Source organism: Branchiostoma belcheri, unplaced genomic scaffold, assembly GCF_001625305.1.
Source record: "Branchiostoma belcheri isolate BF01 breed outbred unplaced genomic scaffold, Haploidv18h27 scaffold75, whole genome shotgun sequence".
Lineage (NCBI taxonomy): Eukaryota > Metazoa > Chordata > Leptocardii > Amphioxiformes > Branchiostomatidae > Branchiostoma > Branchiostoma belcheri.
In genome coordinates, this window is record NW_017804409.1 from 952,890 (window position 1) to 980,016 (window position 27,127).

At 37.9% G+C, this 27,127-nt stretch overlaps 1 protein-coding gene across 33 annotated transcripts in view; it reads right to left on the reverse strand.

Annotated features, from left to right (window-relative positions):
• The window catches only part of LOC109485398 (calcium-activated potassium channel subunit alpha-1-like), a 139,644-nt gene that overhangs the window by 16,703 nt on the left and 95,814 nt on the right, over positions 1 to 27,127 (reverse strand). For 11 of the 33 annotated variants that reach the window (XM_019788985.1, XM_019788983.1, XM_019788981.1 and 8 more), the window contains 12 exons: positions 21,799 to 21,969; positions 18,139 to 18,230; positions 16,394 to 16,504; positions 14,074 to 14,179; positions 12,860 to 12,942; positions 12,140 to 12,209; positions 6,303 to 6,458; positions 5,382 to 5,491; positions 4,672 to 4,743; positions 2,623 to 2,646; positions 771 to 857; positions 57 to 133 (listed from right to left, as the gene is read on the reverse strand). In XM_019788985.1, coding sequence (XP_019644544.1) covers positions 57 to 133; positions 771 to 857; positions 2,623 to 2,646; positions 4,672 to 4,743; positions 5,382 to 5,491; positions 6,303 to 6,458; positions 12,140 to 12,209; positions 12,860 to 12,942; positions 14,074 to 14,179; positions 16,394 to 16,504; positions 18,139 to 18,230; positions 21,799 to 21,969 — 1,159 coding nt within the window. Of the gene's footprint in view, positions 1 to 56; positions 134 to 770; positions 858 to 2,622; positions 2,647 to 4,528; positions 4,601 to 4,671; positions 4,744 to 5,381; positions 5,492 to 6,302; positions 6,459 to 12,139; positions 12,210 to 12,859; positions 12,943 to 14,073; positions 14,180 to 16,155; positions 16,267 to 16,393; positions 16,505 to 18,138; positions 18,231 to 21,798; positions 21,970 to 22,046; positions 22,218 to 26,490; positions 26,567 to 27,127 lie in introns of all 33 variants that reach the window. The other 22 variants (XM_019788975.1, XM_019788997.1, XM_019788989.1 and 19 more) reach the window with 12 other exon arrangements.

Consider the following 27,127-nt stretch of genomic DNA (forward strand, 5'->3'; position numbering starts at 1 on the left):
CTAGTTTGGCCTTTGTAGAGAGAGCAGAAGAGTAGGAAGCCATGCTATGCTGTCACCTTGCATACACTTGCACTTCTTGATTTTGTCTGGTTGCTTGATGTCCCCGTGACACTGCTTGCAGTAGAAATATGCCCTACAGAATGCAGCGCAGAAAATCAGCACCTATAACGTCACTTTTAGCTTTCTTGTTAGTTACATTTTCACCGAATTTGCATTGGTTTGGGTGGTACATGTATTTATACTGTTTTTAAACACACTTCTCAATAACATGAAGCTTTAGTTATGCAGAATATTTTGAGCATCTTTAAACTCATAACTTTTAGAAAGCCTTTCTAAGATTAAAAAAGTGTGTTAAACAATCTCTCGCTGTAAGGGGTTGACTGGGCCTCCTCCTCAATTGCTTGTGTTCATACAACTTTAACTATTCCCATTTCCTGAATTACCAATAGGAGTGCAGGATTCTTTTGTCACTGTGAAAATCAGTCCAATAGGAGCTCAGGATTCTCTGTCACTATGGAAACCAGTCATAACAGCCTCCAACACTATTGGTACCATGTAACCGGGGCCTGGCTGGGCAGTTTGTGGGGAATAAAAGACTGATACAAGTACAGTAAAACACAAAAAAACGTTTAAAATACAATTCTTAATTATATTCAGCACAATTTGGGCATATTCTTAAAATTTTCTTTTTCTTTTAAATTATTCCGTTTATTCAAGCAGCCCGGCCGGGCCCTGGCTTGTGATTCCAGCATAAGGTACACCCCACTCACCTCCTCACTTCCTTTGCCGACTGCGCTATGAAGAACCCCAGAGTGCCTTCCTTTATGTGATAGGAGTTGTTCGGGTTGATCAAAATCCTGTTCAGGAGGAAACAAACCAACCACAAGGGCCAGAGGTCAACACTGCATGACAAGCCTGACCGTAACTGTCATCGTAAGTTCGCAGTCCACACATTTTAGTATCTCAACACACAATATGAAGCACAATAAAACTGTAACAACGGTTATTTATAGCCATTCACATCAGCAGCATGCAAGTGGCATCAATTGCAAGTCAATCTTCGGTACTGTAAATCATGAAACTTTCCCAATGGTTTTACATGTACAAATTTATTTCTCAGTAAGGCCATGTTGATTCGACTATATGGAGGACATCAGCACAGTCATGTTCTTGAATTTTCATCCGTTTCCGAAGAAAAAGTTTTTGACCATATTGTAAATTATACAAAGCAGCTCTACAAAATGAGCAAATGTATGCAGTGATTTGCAAAAAAAAAAGGAAAAACATACTAATGTCAAAGATTGCCAAAACTACATGTATTCCAAAGGAAAAGAAGAAAATTTGAAGAAATGTAAAATGAAGAGTCTATTATTCGGCTACCATACTTGCGGTGTTTGTTCAACCTTCATGACCACATACTTGATTTTATAATGAAGGCACCTTCTTTTTTGCCAACCTTTTTTTTACTCGCATGCTCGCATCAGTTTTGGGGTTCCCTGAGAATGTCATCCATCTAATCAAATCAACATAGCCTAAGAGGGCAAGGGCAGTTTTCACTGTGTTTTAGATTTCTAGTTGAAACAATTCTGTACTATACAGTAGTCAAAGAAGGATCCGGAGGGCATAAACACTGTATGCATGGTGTCATAAATTTGCAAAGGAGGGGTCACAGCAAAAATAAAACTGCCACTTAATTTTCACGATTTACAGTACTCAGACATGTTAATCAGTGAGTCACATTTATAATATTTCATGCTTTGAGGCTTGCTGGAATTGGAACGATGGCAGGCCCATTATTTCTTGACACAATTGTATCAACAGTGACAATGGGTACAAATGTACATGCACAAAGCATGCCATGCAGAAAGGCATAGGGATGAGCTAGGACACCTTACACTGATTGTCTTTTTTAACAGTAAGACAGGGTGTTTTGTAAGTGAAAATGGGTGCTATGAAGTTGTGCAGTAATTTATGTGGACTTACATGTATATGTACATGTGTATGTACAGAAAAAAATGTTACACCGCCTATCATTTATTGGCATTTTTCAAAGAAATTGAGAAGCGGTGTACAATGTATGTGTAACTTCTGTAGCTTGAATACGAGCGTTTAACAGAATGTGACAAGACACCAGAAACTGTGCGTGAGTTGTGTTGTTTATGGCAAGTGGAGAGATGGTAAAAGCTGTGAGTTTTAGAGGAAGGGGCATCACAGAAAGGGAGGTTTGTGCACATGTACAAAGTGCTGTCTCCAGGACCAATCCCTAGCTCCAGTCTCAGAACAGAAATTTGCTTTTTTCAGAATGACAAAATTCTCACCTTGTCTGTCAAAAAATTCCAATTTCGTGACATGAAAAAGTCATACATTTTCGTAAGCTGTAAAAAAGGAATTTTACTATGGAAATTTCCTTCTAGAAACGCAAATTAGCATTTCAAACTTAGGGTTATGCTGGAATTTCCTAAATTTCCTGGAGGAGGACCTGTCTAGTTTTGCCCTGTAGTTTTGCGGGTATACGTATGCCCCCCCCCCTTTCAAACCAATGAGAGGGATAGACAAAAATTTTAATCTGGAGACAGCCCTGGTGTACAGCTACACGTGAGGCTGGTGGGTAACTGTAACTACCTGTGCAGCCGGCCAGCCCCTGATCTACAGACGACAGGGAAGAGCGAAGAGTGACAAGACAGTTGAGTGATGCACACATTGGACACAATGAAGCACATGTATGTCACACAGACAATACCAGGGACTTCTTACAGGTCTATAGAGAGAAAGTCTTTGGCATTTTCCCAAATTTCTTTCATAAGTGTACAATATGACTGGTTTATTGATGATGTTTGCAAGAAGATCTTGCTGTAATACATGTATATAGTCACAGAACATTGGTTTTCAAAAGACCCCTTACATTTTTCATTTATTTTTGTTCCAGATGGTTTACATATGTGCATGTGTGCGTGTGTGTGTGTGCAGGTGAAAAGTAAAGCATTGACAAATAAACGCAGTTCTGACATGAGTACAATATGGACAAGAAATACACGTAGCGACACACAATCACCAAGGATGGATAGATGTACAACGTGGGAAATACAGCGCTGAAATGACGTCAAAATGCAAGGGTGTCAGATGTTCCCAGCTTCCAGTGCAATATGGAGAAGTGGCAGACACAATGAGTTCCTAGATGGATGGATGGATGGATGGAAGGAAGGGTGGATGGATGGATGGATGGATGGATGGATAGATGGATGGAAGGAAGGAAGGATGGATGGATGGAAGGAAGGAAGGATGGATGGATGGATGGAAGGATGGATGGATGGATGGAAGGATGGGTGGTTAATGGATGGATAGGTGGGCTAAAGTAATGGATGGATGAACGGATGGATGGAAGTAAGGATGGATGGATGGATGGATGGATGGATGGATGGATGGATGGATGGATGGATGGATGGATGGATGGAAGGGTGGATGGATGGAGGGAAGGATGGGTGGATGGATGGAAGGATAGATGGATGGATGGATGGATGGATGGATGGATGGATGGATGGACGGATGGATGGGTGGGTGGATGGATGGATGGATTGAAGGATGGATGGATAGGTGGGTGGGTGGATAGATGGATGGATGGATGGGTGGATGGATCGGTGGATGGATGGACGGAAGGATGGATGGATGGTTGGATGGAAGGATAGATGGATGGACGAATAGATGGATGGATGGATGGCAGGAAGTACAGCCTGAGCATACAGTGCTGAAATGATGTCTGGTTGCAGGATGGCGTTGCCATGACAGTTTTGCAGCAGCAGCAGCGGAGTGCCATGCCGTAGAATCCATGCACAGTGACAGGATGATGCCGGACTCACGTAGATCCGGAATGGGTCATGCACGAAACAAGCTAGACATCTTACAAACAGCAGATGTAAAGCAGTTTGGCCAGAAAATAAATTTGCTAAAATTTTCTTACATCTTACGATAAATTTCTCACACAAATGTCAATGTTATTTTGAAGAATATTTCAGAAACTGGACAAAACAAAAAGTGATTTAATTTGGCCACACAATAAATTTCTCCCACGTATAATTGCAACACCGCTTACTGGTTGATACATGTATGTTCAAAGTGTTATTTCAGAAACTGGACAAAGCAAAATGTGAATAAAAATTATTTCCTTTTTTTGTCCTTTTCTGAACTGAAATTCATCTCCTACCATCAACTGGAACAATCCACATTTTCTCACATGAAACAACTGTGTTGGTAGAGGAAGTTTGAACTAATTTTTACTTTGTTGCCCATCTTTCTCCTAAGTACACAAAGAAGACATTTTGATACTTAATTTTCCATGCTATTTTGATGGGAACTCTTATTAATAGTTTCATGCTAAACACTCTTTGACCAGTTAACTTTGATTTCACAATGTCCTACTGTATTTTTGAAAGTTTGTACTGAAATAACAGAAATGATAGTGACATCTGCTCTTTGTAACATGTTTGGCCACGTTTCCTTAACCAGGCACAACCCAAATGTACTCGCTACTCACTGTTTATCCTTGGTGTTGTGATCTTTCAACTCTATAGCAATCAACAGCAACCGCAACTTAGCAAAACAGACTCTGCAAAACATTTCACAAGACAAGAGAAGTGAACGAGACACCACGTCATACGGTAACGGTAAGGGTCTTACTCTTTCTCCTGGGTTTCTGAGCCTTGGAACTCAACCGCGATCAACAGCAACTGCAACTTTACAAAACACACTCTGAAAAACAACAGTAAAGTGGAGAGTTTGTGAACAGTAGAATGAATTAGGAGGAAAGAGAAATTTTAGTGGTGAGATACTTGCTGATTCCATTGCTTCCATTGTCACTTTGGAGAGAGCTTGCAGACTGGGGAGGCATGTTAAGGTACAAAGCCACGCCAAATTGATTTGTTGGCTCTTGAAATCAATGAAGCAGACAGGCAAAAAACAAACAAACAAACAAACAGACAAACAAACATCCTGTGATTGGACCCACAAAAAAAACATACCAGGGTGGTTCACAATCAAAGCACTGCATTGATAAATGGAAAATAAAAGACATCCTTTACCTAAAAAAGGAGAAGCTGCTTCAAAAGACTTCAGGGACATTTGAATGAAAAAGGAATGAACAGTCTATCGATTTAGGCAATGACAGTTATGAAGGACAAATGAAAAATTCCTCCTGAAAAATACCTGATTTTTCCCATTTGATATTACATTTTCCACACACAAATGCAATTGTTACATTATAGATGACATTTTAACATTCAGCTTGACTCATTATACAATTCAGCCAGTGTAGGACTTGCTTACTACATGTATAATGTATGTCACAAAATCCACTAATACTAATACTACTGTAGGTAAAATATACTCACTCGGACACTTGCGGGAAGCTCATCCCGGTAAAAGCACTGGAAAGGTACTCGGTGTACATCTCAGCCGCCACCCCTCCTAAGTAGTGCTTCTGCCAGGAATCTTCCTCCATCTGCAAGAACACATCGTCACCCTTTTACTTTTTTTTTTCAACATTTGAAAGCTGACGAGAAACATAATATGAAAAAAAACTGCAAATCAAAACTTAAGTACCGGTACATTTTTTTGCTTCATTGATTATTAGCAATAGATAGTTCTGGAGATTTATTGTCAGATAAACTCCAGTTGTTTTATCAATAGGATGAATGCAGTATATAGCTAGCAAACATGCCTTTCCCATGGGCACAACATTGGGGTTTGTTTGGGATTTGAACCCAGAACCTTTAGACTCTAAGTCAACAATCCTTGGAGCTAGAGTTGTGTACCGACTGTACTGCAAAAAAATTGATCACCAGTAGGTTCTGGTCAAAATACCTATGATTACCAGTACTGTACCTGTAACAAGTTACACTAATCATATGGTTATTAAGTGGCTTAAAATTATTAATAAACTAGAAAGGTAACATTTACAAAGCGAATGCATATTTAATGTTTACCTTCGCATGCGGTCTGCTCTGTTAATTCTTACTCACATACATTCATGTATAGGGTCAGACAGGGGTATAAATCCCTCCTACTATGAAATTGCAACATTATGTAGCCCAACACTAGTTACCATGGTGAGAGACATCAACAAATCAGGTCATTGGCCAGGTAAGAGGTCAGTGTTTGGAAAAGAAGAAGAAGAAACATAGCAAAACAATATGTTTTCCTTTGGTAAACATAAATAGCTGGTCCCTCATGGGTTCCAGAGACAGGACAGTGTGTTGTCAGTAGCCAGTGCAGAATGTGTGACTGTCTATATCCCTGAAGTTGCCACCTACCAGCACTGTGGACCTCATGGCAAAGAGATTGGCCATCACGGTGGAGAAGCCAGGTGCCAGGCAGCTCTGGGCTATGAAGCCCAGTTTCAGCTCTGCCAGACAGATGACGTCGTCCCCTTCCTTCCAGTTCCAACTGGGTATGTTGAGCAGGTACGCCTGGAACAACATACTAGATCAAACATCAGTAAAAAAACCTCATTCTTTCCTAGAACTATCGCAGAGGGGAACTCGCTGTCACCAAGTACAGTAGGGGTACAGTCAAACCTGTATTCAACAACCACTCAAGGGACCAAGGAAAAATGGTTGTTGACTGGGAGTGGTTGGTACCTACAGTTTGGGGGGAGGGGGGTATCTACCACCTTGGTGTGAATACTACGGGGTAGGTGTTTACATGTATCTTATATGAATAAGGCCACACCAATTTAATTTCTTGGTTAACGGATTCGCCGCTTCATTTTTTTCAGATTTGCAAATAAAAATAAAAATCCAGAATCAACTGCAAAATGCTCATATTTTGCCCTGAACAGTTGAAAACAGACCTTTTCATCCTAGTTGTTACAGTTATTCCATCTTTCAATGCAATGGTATCATTAAAGGTTCAAAATTCATTGTTTAAATTTTGAACCAGCCTGGTGTGTTGACTTCATGGCTCCTATCGTACCATTTTGGGCCATAATACGATGCCTAGGCCTGTTTTTATTTTTATTTTTTTTTTCGCCCGCCCGCTCCATTATTTTTCTAGAAAAATCCGTTAACCAAGAAATTAAATTGGTGTGGCCTAATAAGAAAAAAGAAACAAAGAAATATAGAAGACAAAGCATATGCAGTGAAATCTTTTATTCAATAGAAAACACTTGACTTTGAAGTATTCAAAGAGATAACAGAAAAAGGTACATGTATTATGATTCGATAGCTTTAAACAATGTCTAGAGTTAGATGTTCAAGGGTTAGGTGTAACAAGTCTTTCGGTGTGACGTAGCCGGCTGTCGCCACGCCGTGCCCCTGCGAAGCTGATGTGTTACGCTGAAGGCCGGTTATACCGGCTATACAGATACAGATATTCCATCAACACCGCAAATTGTTTCATCAGGTACCAATAGGTTTATTCAGTCTATGTTTTGGTGACCGTCGGTCACCTTCCTCAGGGTGAATCTGACTTGCTTGGTCTTTTCTTTCCTTTAGTTGACAACAATTATGTATATCACACTCCTGTACATTTGGGACTGCATTGTAGATACATCTATTTTGTGCTTGGGAATGCATCTATTGCAGCAACACCTGTGCTGTGCAATGAAACCAGTCAGAATTGCCCTGAGTAAGCACATTTGCAAGCATGGCCACAGTTCATTTAACCTTCTTCCTGCTACTTCTATTGTTCTTATTTTTGTCAATATACATAGATGTAGCAGCTCGTGCAGGTGTCCTATGGAAGATAATCCAATTATCTCAACAGCCAATCAGTAAGAAGAACCACCACCTGCAAATGCCTATAGCGCTTTCTCTCCATACCAAATATGTCCATGCACCAAATATGCTCACACAGACTGCCACAGTACATTTTGCTCCAGAAACAGCCAAAAAGTCCCAAATTATACCATTTTACTCCATAACCAATAGAGAATCGGTAGCCAAACTACTTCAGTGTGCCAAGGGTTAAGTGAAGGGTCGAGAATGGTGTCAAGCAGGTTATTTTATTCAGGTGCAGTCTCTGTCCTTGGCAGACACGGTGGAGCCTGATGTGATTAGGGGCGTGTTCCTCTCCCAGACTGCCAAGGACGCGGCGTGTCAGCGATGTCCACTTCATCACGGTGGTAATGTAGCGCAGTCTCGCTTTTGGCTCCCATCACCCCAGACTGACTCGCAAGGGCAGGTACATTTCAGTAGAGTAATGACTGGGCTGTAGCAATTACTGTGGGCGAAGACTGCCGCCTGTATACATCACTGACTTGCCTAAAAGCTTGGGGAAAACCTCATTCTTTTTACTTGAGCAAGGCAACTCACAGTGAATTGATGGGAGAGAATTTAAAAAAAAGTGAGAACCTGGGTTTGTCCAAGGTACTGAAAGTGTGATTGTTTTTTTCAATCACTTTATTTCATAGTGCAACATTTATTTCCTTATTGCTGCTTTTATATACATATGTACTGTTTGTGACTTAGGCCACACCAATTTAATTTGTTGTTTCTCAGATTTGCTCTGTCCATTTTTTCTGATTTTAGGTTCAATATCAACTGCAAAATGCTCAATGAAAGACATATTTTGGCCCCAACGGTTGAAGAGAGTCCCTTTTCTTCCTAGTTGTTAAAGTTTTCCAATGTAACAATGCAACTTTGTTTCATTAAAAGTTCAAAAGCTAATGTTAATTACAAACCAGCCTGGGATGTTGACTTCATGGCTCATATCGTAACATTTCTGGCCATTATGGGGTGCCTTGGCCTGTTTTTTTTCCTGTCGCTTCATATTTTTTCTGAAAAAATCTGAGAAACGACAAATTAAATTGGTGTGGCCTCAGCTGCAAGCTTGGCTAAAACCTCATCTTTCCCTTTCTCAGTAGTCAATCGGTAGTGAATTAATTTCAGAAAATCTTTAAAAAACATGACAACCTTAACTTGTCCAAGGTGCTGAAAGTGTTCATTTATATGTTTATTGCTGCTTTTATATTGCTGCTTTTAACAGTTTCCGAGACGTAAGGATGCCAACAACAAGATATAAACAGTTTGTAATGTGTTAGAATAAGACATTGCAATGAAGGTAACACTAATCACGTCAAGCTTTTAATGTACCTCGTAAATTGTAATTCATTCCCTCGGGAATATTTCAACACAATAAAAGTCAATTACACAAATGCACTTAATGGCATCTTCCACCCCATAAAATGCAATTAGATAGATGTTGCAGTTATTTGCCCTGCATACATATTTGCAGTAATAAAAGTAAAAGACTTTAAGGCCTTGACACGGCCTACTTTATCAAATGAGCTAATGGAAAATACATTAGCTTTGGAAAGCCGGCCTATATTACAAAGACAGGTCCAAAACCATCCTAAGATGCTCATTCTTCACAAACGCTCCCAGGAAGACGTTACAGCCATCCGAGGGATGCGCTTCCCTGGAGCTTTGCAGACACAAGAGATTCTTAATTTGTTTCTGCCTAAAAGAAGCATTTGTTACCAGTGGTGACTCACTGGTGAGCAATCCTTCTTTGTAACCCAAAGGACCATAGTTCAAGCTCAAGTGTGTGTGAGAGAGAGAGACAGAGTGTGTGTGTGTGAGAGAGAGAGAGAGTGTGTGTGTGTTTGTGTGTGAGTGTGTGCGCGCGTGCGTGTGTGTGTGTTCATTTGTGTCTGACATTATGATAGTATGTGACAGGCTGAATAAAAGTTCTAAACGGGAACTATGCAGCTCCAGATGTCTTACTGAGGGACGACTGCGCGTGCAAGATGTCGGTTAGCTTGAGGAATGAATCCCCTCTACTACAATGTATATACTGACATTATGATGGTACTTAGTCTTTTATGTCATAACCTCAATATGTTCAGCACCAAGGACAGTGAATATGGACTTACATCAGACTGAAAGTGTCTTTTCTTCAATTAACAATATACATAATAGTAATGCAACGTTGCCATACACCCTTAGTGCAGTTTATTTTTGACTGTGGGACTACAAATGTAAGCTGGTCACATAGCAGTATTTGCTGCTTGCTTTCTTCAAGGTGCAAAAATCCATCGCATTCAGCACTTAGGCCACACCAATTTAATTTGTTGGTTCTGCTCAGATTTTTTCAGAAAAAATATTAAGCGACAGGGCAAAAAATAAAAACAGGTCCAGGCGCCCTATTATAGCCCCAAATGCTACAATAGTAGCCATGAAGTCAACACATACAAAAGGCTGGGCTAATATTTAAACAATGAATATTAAACTTTGAATCAAACCACTGCATTGATAGATGGAAAAACTGTAACAACTAGGAAGAAAAGGACTTTCCTCAACAATATGGGGGCAGAATATGAGCATTTTTAGTTGATTCAGAACCAGAATATTTTTTTTTTGCAAATCAGAAAAAAAAGAAGAGGCAAATCCAAGAACCAACAAATTAAATTGGTACGGCCTTATCTGTGAAAAGTCTCCCTGTAAGCAGTTTCCTCCTATCTCCGCGCCTCCCTGTCAAGTATGCCATCTTGACAATCGCTTCAAACAGACCGTAACTTATCCAATGCAGAGATCAAATCAAGAGCAGACTTTCGACTACGTCCCGCTCCATTGGACCATGGCAGCGGCTCCACCACGCTCCAACCCAATCACGGCAGTTTGGCGAGGTAATGAATGCGAGTGTGTGATCTTACACCTCCGTGTGCCAAGCAAGGGCATGGGCATTCAGGGCTTGAAATACTGGATGCATAATCATCCACCTTTATTTTATATTTAGTGCAGGTACAATTGGAGCTGCGCCAGGTATTTCTGACTTCTACGTATCTGCACCTAACCTGCACTGGTCTACACTGCAATTATAGTGTGCCTGGGAGTGAACATAATTATTAAGCAATGTAAAGTTGACTTCAAGCTGACGTCATACAATACTTCCCAAAAAAACAGGTTGGGACAGTTCATCCTCACTTGGGGACAACTGAAACTTATTTTTGGGACAGTGCTGGGACAACAGGAAGAAAAGTTAATTTCGAGGCCTGCCTTGGCATTCCCTTCCCCTAGGAGTCGTAAAACCGGTCCGGGCCAAACGATCGGCCATCAATCATCCTCGCCACACACTGACCCAGGGTGTGAACCTGCACGCCTTACAACCCCCAGGGCACAGCAACACCACCATGAAATTGGATGGATTGTCCTTTAGACCCGGCTAGAGGTGTTAAGCTCTTCGGATGCAAATACTCGACGTGGGAAGCCTGCTTGTTAATAGTTCAGACTAGATTTCCCGGAGGAGTATCGAGTCCTATGGTTCAAGGTCTACATGATCTGCATGGAATATCAAAGAACGTGAGTTGCAAATCCCACATTTATTTTAGTAACCTTTTGTCAGCACCATGTCAGGATTTTGAATGGGGGGGGGGGTTTCTTGCCACTGCTTGAGGGACCAGCAAGCGAGCGCCAAAGGCCCAAGGTTCCTAGGGGGGTCCGAAAATTTGGAAAAATGAAATGGCATTTCCTGGATTTTTTAGACGTTTTTAAAGAAAAAAATCAGAGATAACTTTTTATTCAATGACAAAGTAGGCAGTTTTTATATGATTCCAGCCCTGCTGGTGATATGAATCAGTCCATCTAAAGAAAAATCTTGGACCTTTAGATAAAAAGTGGACCAAAAAGTGGACCTTTGAGCCTTGTGGGGGGGCTCTTCCGAACCCCCCCCCCCTCGGCTACAGGCATGTAACCTTTTGTCAGCACCCTATAGAAAGGAAAAACATTCTGAAAGGCTGATAAAATGCTGACTAGGGAGCAGCGCTATCTTAGCCTCCTGTGCAGGCCTCTAAGTTGGTGGGTGTTTTGGGTTTTGTAAAAAATTGTTAACACATTCTTTTGCCAGCCATGATTGTACAATCAACCGGCCATCATAGGACAAACCTGCCTCGTGATAAAACAATTTTACAAAATCCTAAGTATTAAAACACCCACCCGCTCAGAGGACTGCACAGGAGGCTATCTACATTGTACAATGTAGATAGTGCAATTCAGCACAATTCAAGCTCCATAACAAGCAAGCCAGGGGAGAGAGGATTGATCAGGTTAAAGTTTTTCTTAAAGTTTTAACTCAGCATTTTTGCCTTTTTTCTTGTGTAGTAGCTGTTCGGCAGTACTTTTAATGCATGTTAGAAACAAAAAGGACCAACCTTGTTGTGATACTGCATCATCTGGATGATCAGCCTGACATGAGAGCAGTAGTTCTTGATAGAAATCACCCTGGAAGAACACAAAGCATGCATTCTAGATACAGTCAAACTATAACATTTGAAACATCACGCACAATGTATCAATTTGATATTTTCAGAAAGGTCAACATAAAACAAACCTTAAGTTTATAGAATCCAATTCATGTGGCTGGTGGTTTGGCTGTTCAGCAATAATCTGCTGGAGGGGGCTTTTTACACAATATATGAAACAATATCATGGGAAACTGATAGTCTCCATAGCATGCCAAAAACTGGTGGTTTTGGGGGGTCTTCATGGTATTTGGGAACTTTTATGTGCTATATTCTGATTGCATATATAGACAACATAGCCGGCCTGGTTAAATTACCCCCGTTTTTAGAACTGGGCTAATCAGAAAACAGCCAAAGACCACCAATCCCCCAGTTCTATAAGCCTGCTACGAAGGCTAGGAAACTGAAATGTTTGGAAACTTTGTGCAGAAACAAAAGCCCAATGTACGACGGCCAATGTATAGATTCCTGAAGGCACAAATTATGCAGCTTAATTCACGGCTGCTTCTATCAAAAAACATTTCGGGCTATTATGGGGTGCCTTAGCCTGTTTTTTTTATTTCACCTTGTTGCTTTTCATACTTTTTTCTGAGATTCAGAGAACCAACAAATTTTAAAGGTCTTCCTTACCTCATGATGTTGGCAGCATCCTCAGCATCAGGATTGTTGCAGTACTTGTTGGCAATGATCAAACAAGCATCTGCATCTTCTATCTACAATTATAGCAAACAACAAGCATAAGTATAAGTTTAAAAACATGAAAAACAGCCTCCAGTTTAATTCCGGACAACCGCCCATATCTCAGCAACCTTAAACCCAGATGGGCTAATATCGCAAACCATAGGTAAAAATTATGTAAGAAATATGTAGCAGCTATTCGTGACCCCCTGGGGGTTCCTCCAATTATGCATAATTTTGCATAAACATGCATAATTGTGCATAATTATGCATAACCCCTCAAAGCATTATGCATAATCATAATTGGACGAACCCTCAGGGGGTCGCAAATAGCTGCTACATATTTCTTACATCATTTTTACCTATGGTTTGCGATATTAGCCCATCTGGGTTTAAGGTTGCTGAGATATGGGAGGTTGTCCGGAATTAAACTGGAAATCCGGAATTAAACTGGAGGCTGTTGAAAACAGTTCATTCTAGAAACAGTCAAAAGGTGGGGATTTGAGAACAATTTAGTCTGAATTTTGCAGGATGTTCCAACTGAATAATGTGTGCAAAGAAACAACTGAAAATTTTTCTATAGTTCGTAGTGGACTTACTGTACTCACTAGTAGAGCAGAAAATGTCTATAAAAAGGCTACCGGACACAAGACAAGATGGAGACATTTCTAAACAAGGGATGGAAAGACATGATGAAGTATATATATAGAGACATGTTTACTGAAAAATGACATTTTACAAACTGGAATATGTATAGACATTTTATATCCATACTCTCTTCACACGGCAGAAAGGGACTATTCATTATTTAGCTCAATGCAGTCTTATAAACTTTAAGCCATTAGCATCTGCCTGATAATTAATTAATGAAGACCTTTATTGTACCTAATTAATTGCTAACTAATTGCATCCTGCTCTCTAGATTGCCATTGAAAGCCAAGTACTTTGCATTATACTGGGGCATGTTTTTCGTATGCAAGCAAGATTTCACAGTTTTTCTAAAGACATTCTGGGAAAGAATACTGTATATTAATTCTAAACATTGAAAACACAGCAAGCAAGTCCTGAAAAAAGGCCCTGTAAAGTCACAAGAAAGACATATTGGCAAAAGGTGCATAAGCATAAGTTGGCGTTGCTGTCACACAAAGTTTGCAAACTGTACCTACCTTTACTCTAGCTAAGTCTCCAGCATTCAAGACGGAGCCTTCAAAGAACTCCACCTGTGTGAAATGTCTCTTGAGAAGTGCCTCCAACTGAAGGTTTGGAGGTAAACTGAAAAGTGGGCAACAGAAGATTATAATAAAATCCTTTCATATCATTACATATCAGAAGCCCAACATACGAGCGTCATATACATGATACTAGCACTATAGATAGCTCCCTGCAGGCACAAATTATGCATTTGAATTTCAATTAAGAATTTCATACCTAATATACAATGGCTCATAATCATTCAGCTTTACAGAGATAGCAACTTTTTGTACATATTAATAATTATAGATACATATGTACCTTTCAGCAAATGCAAAACGTATTTATGACCTTTAATGCATCATGCCACTATATAATGTGATTGAAAAACATTTCATCCTTAATACACATTCTTGAAAACATTAAAAAGGCATTTTCTATTATGCAATGTACTTGGTTACAGATATGCCAAAAAATGTTGAAAAGAGAAAGCATACACTACAGGCACATGTGAAACATTAGCAAAAGCAGTAAAGCAAAGAAAACATTGGAGCAACTTGAAGGTAGCTTCAGTATACATTTGAGGCAGGTTTTTGATCAAGACATGGAACTATCAAGTATAAAGGATAAGGCACTGCCAGAGTGGGCAATGTGACACATGCAACTGCACTGCTTTAGGGATAGTTTCTGCCAGTGCTTGAGCCACATATGTCACTATTGAGCCTGTTGGTAGTATATCGTACATGCTTGCATGCGGTCATGCAAGATGGGGAAGGGGGTGGGGGGTCTGGTTAATGGTTTAGGAGGTGACAAATGCTTGATTTCAAGAGTGGTAGTGGGCATGAAAGCTTCAAGAGTCATCAGCAAAGTTTTGTGAAGCAAATATTCTGTGCATGTGCATGGACAAGGGAATCAGTATTACGCAAAGAGTCTTTTTTTTTCTAATTTAAGTTTTTGGATACCAAAGCAGGGTTAGCAGTTCAAATCAGCTTTTAGGAATCAATTAATGCCTTTGAGTTTATGTCAAGAGTTAGGACAACACAGAGAGCAGAATAAAGCAATTTTTCACTAGCATTGGTGATGAGAATTGGTAAATCTGAATGGGATAGGGTGAAGTCTTGAGTTAAAAGAATGGGGATATACATTTTCATGTCCACATCAAGTTTTGTTTCTTCATATACCAGACAACACAGAATTTTTTAAGATGCACAAGAGAAATGTGTGAAGACATGATAGTAAATTTTTTTAATAGGAAATGGGACTGAGAAATTCTGCTGGTAGATTCTAGTGATGAAGGAAGATATGGGGTGGATTCTTTCTTGCACATGGATCTCAGGGGTACAACACTGAACAGGACGATGCTCACACTACCACTAGAAGGAAGAGAGAGGTTAGCATGATGGAGGGATGGTTGGATGGATGGAGGGAGAGCAGATGGGATCTTAAAAGTACATGTTATCTGAGTGATGCCTTGATATCTTAATACTTTTGAAGGCATAATTTTTTTTCAAACTTGTCAGTCTTGAAAGTATATTTCATTAAAAGCGTATTTTTCTTCACATAGAATATCAAATTAAACATATTGTACTTTTTCAAGGAATGCCTGTCTTAGTCATGAATGTACAATGTACTTTTGTAAGCATAAAAATGACACGTTCAAGTTTATTTTTTGGAAATCTTGATAGCATATTTTTTCTCTCATGGTAACAAATTACTTTTTCAAATTACGTCTGATTTATGTATTTTTGTCAGCATAAAATTGAGAAATTTTTTTTTTTTAGGAAAACTTTTAAGTCTAGATAGCATATTTTTTTCCTCTCCTACAGTATCAAAATACATGAGGCCAGACATTGTTTTTCTTTTCCTTTTTCAAGAACACCTATTGGCATGCAGTTTTTTTTTTCAGATCCTCAAGCCTTACTCAGAAAACTTCCGATCCCTGTTGAAAGGTGGGGAGGGTAAGACTGCTGTATGGATGACAATGGATGGGAGGGGGGAGGGGGGTTGGTTGTCAACCACGTCACACAGCACCAAGAGACAGAACCAGCAAAACTTACGGATGCAGAAACACAATTTGCACATTGACATCATCCCTGTCCTTGTGCAAGAAGTCCTTGAGGAAATTTGAGGCACTGTCGAACGTGATGTGGCCGCACACTATAATGTGTCTGACAGAAATAACAGAGAGACAAAATACAGAGAATCATAGCCCACAGAGAAGATAGGCAACCAGCACACATAAGCCGAGGAGAGAGACACCTTTGAGACACAACGCGCGTCTGCTTGAGAACTTACGGGTGAAGAAAGATAATTTCCACATTTACGTCATCCCTGTCTTTGTGCAAGAAGTCCTTGAGGAAGTTCGACACACTCTCGTATGTGATGTGCCCACACACCACAACATGTCTGATAAATTAAGACATATGAAGAAATTTATCAGTAAATCATAAAATATTCAACATTCCAGATGTTGGTTAATGAAACAATAATTATATCTGTTCAGAATTTTAAATTATACAAAGATATGAAAAACCAACTTGAAGATACAATTTTTTTCTTTCCTTAAATAAGGCCCTAATGTAAAAACCTATAATGTTGAAAGAGAATAATTAGACTATACATTCAAGTAACATACACAGTACACCAACAAAAAGCACAATAATAGCAAAAAGGAGATCTTTTTAAAAAGGTCTAAAAAATATTGCTTTTCTGTATGACCTTCACGACAAAAAGTATGTTGTATTCCATAACATTGTAAATTTAAAATGCTTTCTGTTGACAGAAAAAAAAAACGCATGAAAATCCTGTAAACATTTTTTGAAGCTGCTGAAAAGAAGATTTCATAATTATACAGAATGATACAACATTTCATTTCTATATTCACTTGTGTGATCGGAACTCTAGTGAATATTTCAGGCAGTTCAACCATACCCAGAAAAGCATTAAAATGAGAGGATTGAATGTTACCTGTTCTGCATCTGAGCTACTTAAATTCATAAACTTTGAAAAATGCTACAAGCCTAATACTATAAACTTGGACATATGTGAAAGATATTCTATAATACATGTAAATTCATGGATCAACTTTAGTTCGTCCTACAGTTTCCACTAACTGATATTGAAAAAAAAATCCCATACTCAGTTGCTTTCAGTTTCCATTAAAACAACTGACTATACCTGTGCTAGTAGTCCAGCGGCATACAGTGTAGCTGAAAAATTGTCCACTTTTGCCTAAAAGCACCAAATTTGGCACGCGTGTAGCTAAATGTATTAAATGGTTGGTACGACTTTCATTATGTCTTTTGTTCCTGGACCTACAAGCCAAAACTGCAAAGCCTAAAAAAAGTATACATGTACTTCCCTAAGTTAGTGTTAGGATCATTTTGTTATCACAATGGCAAAAAAAGCATTGGTTTCTAGATTTTCCTTCATGAGGAAAATGTAAACTGGTGCTACCGTATTGAAAGATTAGAACACAAACTTTGGGAATTCCACTTTTCTTTGGAACCATTTTGTCTCTTACTACTTTTTCAATGGTAGCAGCCCTTTGCAAATTCTCTCCATTGTACAAAAGGCTTCCAATACTGAGAAAATAGCAAGAGACAAAACAAGAAAAGTAGCATTCCCCGACATACAAATGCGTATATTACATGTAAAAAATTAATTTTTCTTCTTGTTAGAAAAGTTACACATATTATATATGACCAGAGGGCATTGATGGTTCATTTCTGTTGCAGCTTGACTAAATTTAACCTCAACTTTTTTAAGATTAAAAAATAAAACAATCAATTTCTGTGACTTTCCAATTTGGAAATCTGCCATTTTGGTCCCATGGCGTTGGAAGATTCCATTGCCGCATGGGGGTACAGACTATTGGAACACTTCATATTTTAAGTTAAAGCTAATCTGGGATGGTTCTGCCTGCCACAACAGAAAAGGAAAGTTAGTGGCTATAATCTGCACAGACAAGACATACGTTGCTGGCCGAGTGGCCTGAAATACTTCACTACAAACAGTAAAGGAGTCACAACAGAACTTACTTTCTGCCACTAATAGCACTGTACGAGCCTCCATATTTCTTGCGGCTGCCTATAAGCTCTATGATTTCAGGCACACAGCTAGCAAACATAGCCTAGAGGACAGGGGAAAATCACAACAAAATACATAACAACAAAACAAACAGGATATTATATGCTTTCATATCATAAGTGGTGGCTTAACGCACAGGTGTAGCCACCTATGCTGGTTAAACCACCGTTCTAGGGAACATGCATGTGACTGTGTAATATAAAAATTAAAGCATGAAATAAATACATGTATATTAAACAGCCTGAATGTTTTTCAAGGCTAAAAGAGGTGTTAAGACATGTAAAAGTTTGTGAAGAACATCATCAAAAGAAGATTACAGGAAGTCAACATTCTCCATCAAAGAGAAACTGTCTACTTTTCATGTAACAATTATTTTGTCTGTGAGCTTTCCAAAACATCTTGACACTCAAAGGATCTTAATACCTTCCACAAAGAAGTTATCGATTGATGATGACAGAAGAATTTTTTCCACATTTGATGATGAAATAGGGGAAGAGAGCTCTCTGACTGGACTTTTTCGTGTACTTTCATGGTCAAAACTGCACCAGTACTGGGTTGTGGTATATTGTACTACGACCAACTTTTCTGTTGACTGTAATTTTGTTTTTATTTGTAATTTTTTTTACTGTAGTTGGTCTAAGGCTGTGGATGAGCTCATCAAGTCATCAATGAGCACGATAATCTCTACGTACATCTTTCAAATTTGGTTTAATTTTAACCCTTAAGATTACGTTTTTGGGCAAGTTTGACACATACCGGTAATTACTACTGTAACAATTCTGCATTCAACTTGGTGCTCAAGAAAAGTCTCAAAAATTTCAAAAGAATAAAAACATTTTAAACTTGTTTCCATGACCCTTGTGTGCCACTCTACACAAGAAAGCGTAAAAACGTGGGAATTCATTACACAATCATTATTTCAGATAGAATCATGGTTGGACTGTAAAAGTTTTGAAACAAGATGAATGAGAAGGCTCACAGAAAACACACAATAAAGCATCATGAAAAGTAGCCACACTTCTAAATGACAGAGCATTGTTCATTTTTTGTAATCTAATTTTGATAACACTCAAGCATCAACTCATGCAGGCAGAAAACATACAGACATGGGAAAAACATGATTTTATCAATGGAATTTCACTTTGAACTGGACAATTTAAATATAAGCAGACACAGGATATCTTTTGGCCCCTCCAGTCCCTTAGAAAGACTATATATAATTATTGCTAAAATTGAAGCAACTTCTTATGAATACAATTATAATACTGTAGACAACTATGAATATTTTACAAATGTGGTACAGTTTGATGTAAAGTTGTGTATTGCTAACAATTGTATATTATGCAAGTGGTACATGTAACATCCATGTCCATAATATCACCAGGGTCCATAATATCGCCACCTTGAAAAATAGTGTGCTTAAAGATATTTTTACTGCAACATACTTTTGGTATGCACTCCTTCACACATCAAATGTACATACCTAGGGTATATTGCAGTAAAAATATCTTTGCACACTTTTTCTCAAAGTGGCGATATTATGGACTTTGGTGATATTACAATGTATGGATACAGATGTTAAAGTATCTATTGAAGCTAATGTCATACATTTGGGTAGATATACTGTATGCATTTGATGAAAGGTGACTGGAAAATGGTTGGAATGGGACATGAAGCTTTTGAACTCATGAGGTATGAATAAGAAACATAAACTTTCAACTCACAAAAATACAAATTAGACCATGTTGAACATTTTTAGTACTGTTACTTTCCAATGATTATCGTAGATTGGCTGAAGAATTTGATTCTATAATGATATCAATTAAATTTATACGTCTAGAAATACTAGAAACCATAAAATATTTGTTTATGTTTATAATTAAACTATAATGATTTCAGTCTACATCTAGTACTATATTTATCAAAATGTAAATTATGCCCTTATGAACAGAAAAATTCTAAACTGCTGCATCATAAACTACCTAGTAAATAAATATCTTCAATTTCTTAGGTTGGATAATTTATGTTTTTCCTGACTTCAAACATTGCTTCATACTCTAATAAAAGATGTCCACCATGTTCTTGTCACATTTCTATCACTGTCAGTTTAAGATCTTAATAATTTTCTTTCATAATAATTAAAAAAATGTGTTTTTAGTTTACATTTTACTGCCACATGATAATGTTTTTGTTATAGAAATTTGATACGATTATTACTATGTAAATACTGTTCATTTCTAACAATATCTATAATATACCTGGTTAAAATATATTGTATCCTATGCTTTATACAAATCTGTCAATAATGAAGTTCACTCTTGCCTGCAAATGACAAGGTAAGAATGATATGAAAGTTTCTTGTGACTTCTATACTGCAGTTCTATATATCGTAACACAAGTACATGTAGTAGTTATTTTAGACATTATAATGTAACAACATAGACCATTAGACCATCTTGTATGACTTGTCCTTTGCGATACAGTCTTTTGTATTTTTCTACAAATATTAATAGACTTAGTGATTAACATATGATTATTTTGTAAAAATTCAATATACTTAATAATATGTTACGATCTGGGAAATTACACATTATGTACATAAGGTCTTTTTCAAGATGTTGTCATTTGTCAATGGTTGATTTTTTTTTACATTTTGTTTATCAGTTCGTATTTAGAAAGTATATAATATTGAGTGTAATCATGGTGAAACATGAAACTAAAGAAAATTTTATAATTGTACAATGATCATGTAAAATTAAAATGTAAGACTAAAATGATTTTATCTATTTAGGTCTTAAAGAAAACAACTTCATACTAAAGATTGATTAACAAATAACTTGTAATACATACACAGCCCTTAGTGACAGTACAGAAGAAATATTCACTCATACAAAAAATGATGAGAAAGAGAGAGAGAGAAAGAGAGAGTTGTAATGAAGTGAGCAGAGAGAAATAGAGTGATTTAAAAACGTGTTATTTACGAAGAAAAAGTCATTGGAAGATTTGTGAAAAAGTTGGAGGAGATACAGATACAAATGTGTGGAAACAGTCAAGAAACTTACCAGGAGTGCAATATGAAATAAAATTCAGTCTGTCAAATATGCCCATTTACACAATGTAATCATGCAGTGAAAAATAGTAACTTAAGTTTGTATTGTGTGCAAGAGATAGAATGTGAAGAAGTTACAAATAAAGAGAGAATAAATCATATCATGACATTTGGCTATCTTTTAAAAATCTTGGTAAAAAAACTAGAAGAAATACATCATTTCTCAAATAGCCACTTGTTTAAGGACACACAATAACTGAGAAAACATTTTACATTACCAAGGCTCGTTAACTTTGCAAAGAATAATTTAAAAAATTGTTTGAAAAATTCAACATGAATTTGACATGACCATGATCACCAACAAATGACATGGCGATAGGAAGAATACAATCATGGCAACTCACATCAAATCAACTGCAGATCAAACAGCTTTTAATTTTCAAATGCTGAAAAACTTGGACTTAAAAAAGACAGTTAATTAACGATGGTGGAGGACAGTTGTTGGCAGAGATGGCAGCGCGACAGGCGAGGAGGGTGTTTTTTTTTAGGGTCCGCTACTTACCAAGCCTCCGAGGATAAACACTACCATAAACGCCCTTCCCAGTGACGTTGTCGCGAAGATGTCTCCATAGCCGACTGTAGACATGGTGACCATCATGAGGTACAGGCACTCCCAGTATGACATGGGGTGCTTGTTCTGGAAATCCAGCCATGGATCCCCCGAGTTTTCAACCTGCGTGGCGTTAAAAAAACGGATACACCATGCGGACGCAAGGTTAGTAGACGGTACACAAACACATGCCAACTTACCAACCCTCCTAGAATAAATAGAACCATAAATGCCCTTCCCACTGAAGTGGTAGCGGTGATGTCTCCGTACCCTACTGTAGACATGGTGACCATCAGAAGGTACATACACTCCATGAAAGTTAAAGGATGCTTGTTTTTGAAGTCCAGCCATGGGTCCCCTGAGTTCTCCACCTGATATTGCACATTACAGCATTAGACATACAGTACATGCTTCCAAAAAACAGTCCATTCTCCCCTTTCGCATGCTCCAACAAAATCCAAAAAAAGTAGCTGTCCTTCTAGAACTCAAAATTATACATTGTACTACAATGTTGTGAACATTAATTTTCCTAATTTAGAAAAAAAGGGGAGAATACCTGAATTCTTTAAAAAAATCCTTGTATGAAGATTATAAAAAGCTATGAAAATAATAACGACAAGTGTGGCAAACCTATGAGAAGTCCACATCCAGCAGGTGCACAGTAGCTAATGTTCGCAAATTTATTGTGATAATAATAAATTCATTTTAAACATCTCTCCCATGCAAAAGGCATGCATAGCAAGACAAACACACCGTGGAATTGTTATAACAAAATATGTGGCTTAAAAAATTATCTTAGCATCAAAATAGTGGTAAACAAATAGATGCATTTAATTGCATTTTTCATGCATAATATCATAATTATCAGGCAGTATATGCATATGGTGGTGTTGTGTGTTATGCAGTGTTTGAATGTCAGTATTTAAGTGAATGCTGATCCATGTTATGCAACCCTATGGCCACACCAATTTAATTTCTTGGTTAACGGATTTTTCTAGAAAAATAATGGAGCGGGCAGGTGAAAAAAATAAAAATAAAAACAGGCGATGAATTTTGAACTTTTAATGATAACATTGCATTGAAAGATGGAATAACTGTAACAACTAGGAAGAAAAGGACTGTTTTCAACTGTTCAGGGCAAAATATGAGCATTTTGCAGTTGATTCTGAATTTTTTTTTTTTGCAAATCAGAAAAAAATGAAGCGGGCAAATCCGTTAACCAAGAAATTAAATTGGTGTGGCCTATGATGAATCAGTTTTAGACTTGACTGTATCAGTATCTGATCCCCACAAGTCTTGGACCATGAAAAGACAATAATTGCTAATTGTCATTCATGATCCATAGTAATTAGATTGTTAGAAGACATAAAGATGTTAGATAGCTGTAGACATGGAAAAAAACAGGGTGAATTTCTTACTAATAATAATACATAATAGGTATTGAATTTCGTAAAAGTTAACCCATATTATTCAACAGGATCACCGTACAAAATGTATATTCAACAAAACACAGCTGAACTGTACATCTGAAACTACATGTAATTTTGCATTATTGTTATCAATTATTATATTTTTTTTTACTTTGGAAAACAGCTAACATTTTTTTTTACAAAAACTGTATGTAGCTGCATTATTTTAATAGCCCAAATTAGCTCCTTGACATCAGTTCAAGATCTAGATCCTAGATTAAAAGATGCCTCAGAGTAGAACATACTCCCTAACTTACTCATACGAAATTACTGTTTCCTGAATGAATGTGGCCTAAAGCCCTTCAAGTTAAAAGGTTTAGCAATTGTCCAAATGGTTTACCGGTATTCCTGGATGACCCATAAATAATGTTTAATATATTCACTGCTATCTCCAACCAGTTATTGTATGAGCTCACCAAACTTAAAACTGGATTTCTGGATGAAATTTTGATACTCAGCTTTATAAGTTTATACTGTTATCAGCAAGTAAAACATAATTCAAATCTAGGGAGGTCCAAACTTTGGCAATTTCTCACTTTTATCATAAAAATGTGCTTTTTTTCAGTATCGATACTTCCTTAGCTCAAAGTACACTTAAAACCAGCACAATTTCAACATCCTTTCTATGACAAGTCAATGTTGTAATTCTGCATTTTCAAAGAACCAAACACATGGAAAATCCTTCCCTGTTATAGCTCTGAGGTTACATGTACATGTGCAGGTCTTTTCCTGGCAAGTTTTGAAATAGGGCAGTACAAGAACCAGAATGTAGCTACAACAGTGCAACCTGTGCCTTTTGTATTAGATATTATGTACAATGTCATGTAGTTTGATTGTGCTATATTGCATGTGACCCCAGTGGACATATATCATTATCAACACAAGTTGGCTTGGACTTGTTTGACCAAAAAAGCCAGCGGTTGAAGTGAATGTTCATTTAACAATCTTGGGGTCATTCAGGGCAACAAAATTAACATTCTTGTCACATGAATCCATACATTTCACAGAAAGAATGAAAGGATAAAACCCAGGAAATGTAAAATGACTGAAAGACTCCAATTATTACAGCACTTCATGAGCAAGGAGAACCAAGGACCAAAATCATAAAGTACAAAGCCAACAGAAAGCAAGACTGGATGAATTGAGGATGCTACTAGTAGGGGAAACTGCACAAATTAGGCATCTACCGGCTTCTAGAAATTGTGTTATCTACAGTTAGCCTTGGCTCAAAATGTTAGCAAGATTTCTAATAAGGGCATGCTAGAATTATGAATACGTTGTACATGACATCACCTCAGTTTTTGTCTTGCTACTTCGTTTTGTGTTTTTTCAATGATAGGGGATCAACAAAATGCAGTTGCAAATCTGTTGTTTGTCATTATTAAAGGGTAGAAGGTTCTGAATTAAACTAATTCTTTTCAGTAGTTTTTTGCTGTTAGGCCATGTTGATTTGATTATATGGATGACATCCGCGCGCGCATGAATTTTCGGCCATTTCCAAAAAAAAAAGTTTTCAACCGGACTGTAAATCGTACAAAACAGTTGCAAAATGAGCAAAAATATACCATAAGTTACAAAAAAAATTAATAAAAACTATACCAATGTCGTAGAATGCCAAAATCAAACGAAAAAAGACGAAATTGTAAAGAAATGAACTTGAAGACTAGATAATTCGCCAAACCATATTCTGTGCCATTTGCTCAACCCTCATGACCACGTAGATTTCATAATGAAAAGAACTTTTTTTTTGCAAAACTTTTTTTTTATTCGCACGCGCGCATCAGTTTTGGGGCTCCCGGAGGATGTCATCCATATAATCAAATCAACATGGCCTTACTTTGAAAGATGGCCCATTACGTGTCTTTGAATCAGATATTGTGTACTGGAATACCAACTGCATGGGTCCTTGGCTTTTACCTAAATCAATCAATATTATTGTTAATGATCCTAATACCTGATTTTTTTGCATCAGATTCTGTTTCATGTAAAACAACTTCTACAACAATGTTATTTTGTTCTGTCTTATATGTTGGCAAAGGCTTCTTCTTACAGCTTTAGATAGAAAACTGAGGTCATGGCATTGAATCAGGACTTATATTACACTACAGATAATCTGTTACTCTGTTTATTAGAGTGGTTAGAAAAAGTTTCTTTGTGTTAAGAGGCATGCACTCTTCACTACATCTACCGCCTAGCATGCACGCATAAGGCAAAAAGCCATTCAACTAAGAATTCTTGCAAGAGAAGGTTCAAAACGGAAGAACCTCTAGTAAGACTGTTATTCATAGCAGAATAGAATTTGAGGGACAAGAAAATTACAAACAACTGATCACAGGTTAAAGCTAATGATACTGAGACAGTGCTATTTGACCAACCTGGTTTGACCTACAGTACTTCTAATCAATTCAGAATCTTAAATTGTTAGCAACTTAACCTGTATGAAAAGGGAATTTTTATTCCCACCTATTAAACTTAGTTGTAGTGGGACTGGAAAAGTTGGTCTATGCCAAGTTAAATAATTTGCTAAATTTTTCCTGTCAGAGATAAAGAGATACTTTGAAACATTTCTGAATCAGTATATTACCTGCATTGAGTAGCTTAAGGGATAGCTAGTCTAATTTTAACGAGTCTGTTCACAACATTAAACAGCTAAAGCTACAGGGTTAGTAGTCACTCTAAGTGCTACTGACAATTCTCTACTCAGTGAGGTCAAGTTGAAGTTAAAAGAGGGTGGGTACTTTTATGCATTTCTCAGTATATTTTCCTGCAATAAGTAGGGATGGCTAGTCTGATTTTAACAAATCTTTTCACAACAGAAAACAGCTAAAGCTTAGGAGTTAGTAGTCACCCTAAGTGCTACTGACAATTCTCTACTCAGTGAGGTCAAGTTGAAGTTAAAACAGGGCGAGTATTTTTGTGCATTTCTCAGTATATTTCCTGCAATGAGTAGGGATAGCTAGTATATTTTTAACGAATTCGAATATGTTCACAACTTACAAAAAACAGCTAAAGCCTAGGGGTTAGTAGTCACCCTAAGTGCTACTGACAATTCTCTACTACTCAGTGAGTTCAAGTTGAAGTTATTAAAAGAGGGCGGGTATTTTTGTGCATCCTGAGGTCATCCATTCTTGCTGCACAGCCGCGTTCAGCACGGAAGGCAGAGAGATGGACTCACCAAATGGATAAACCCAGCGGCTGTTAGCCAGGTGCTAAAGAAAGTGGAGAGGAGAGTCACCAGCTTGATGGAGTTGCTGCGGGCGGGAGAGACGACAGCGGCAGGTGTGAGGAAGGGCTAAACTAAAAACAGTTTAACCGTCATATACCACACCCCACCCCTGCAGACATGCAACACACTGTTGGCTCTTGTTAGCATCATGATCATCGCAAACTTTATTTGATTTGATTTGATTTGTTGAAATTGCAACAGTGCAATACACGCGGAACAGAGGCAGCTGTTGCTGGTGTTTTGTCCCGCACATAGAAACGAATACTGGACAGACAATACTCATTTTCACTTGAGTCTAGTGAGGAAAGTCGTGTGAAGTGCCTTTCCCAAGGGCACAAGATCGGTGGCATGTCAGGACCCGGGGCAGAGTCACAAACGCTGCTGTTGCGCCACACGACCCCACAATGGCAAACTTTAGTTTTGTCATTGTATGTTCTGGAAAATTAGTGCTTTGCCAAAGTGGATTGCTTTTGATAAAGTCTCTGGTAGCAGAATTAAATGTATGTAAGTAGTGCAGCACTAGTGCCAAATTGCCCAGGGATCTGGACTAGTAAGGTGGCATTAATGCCGAAAATGCCAGGTCAGT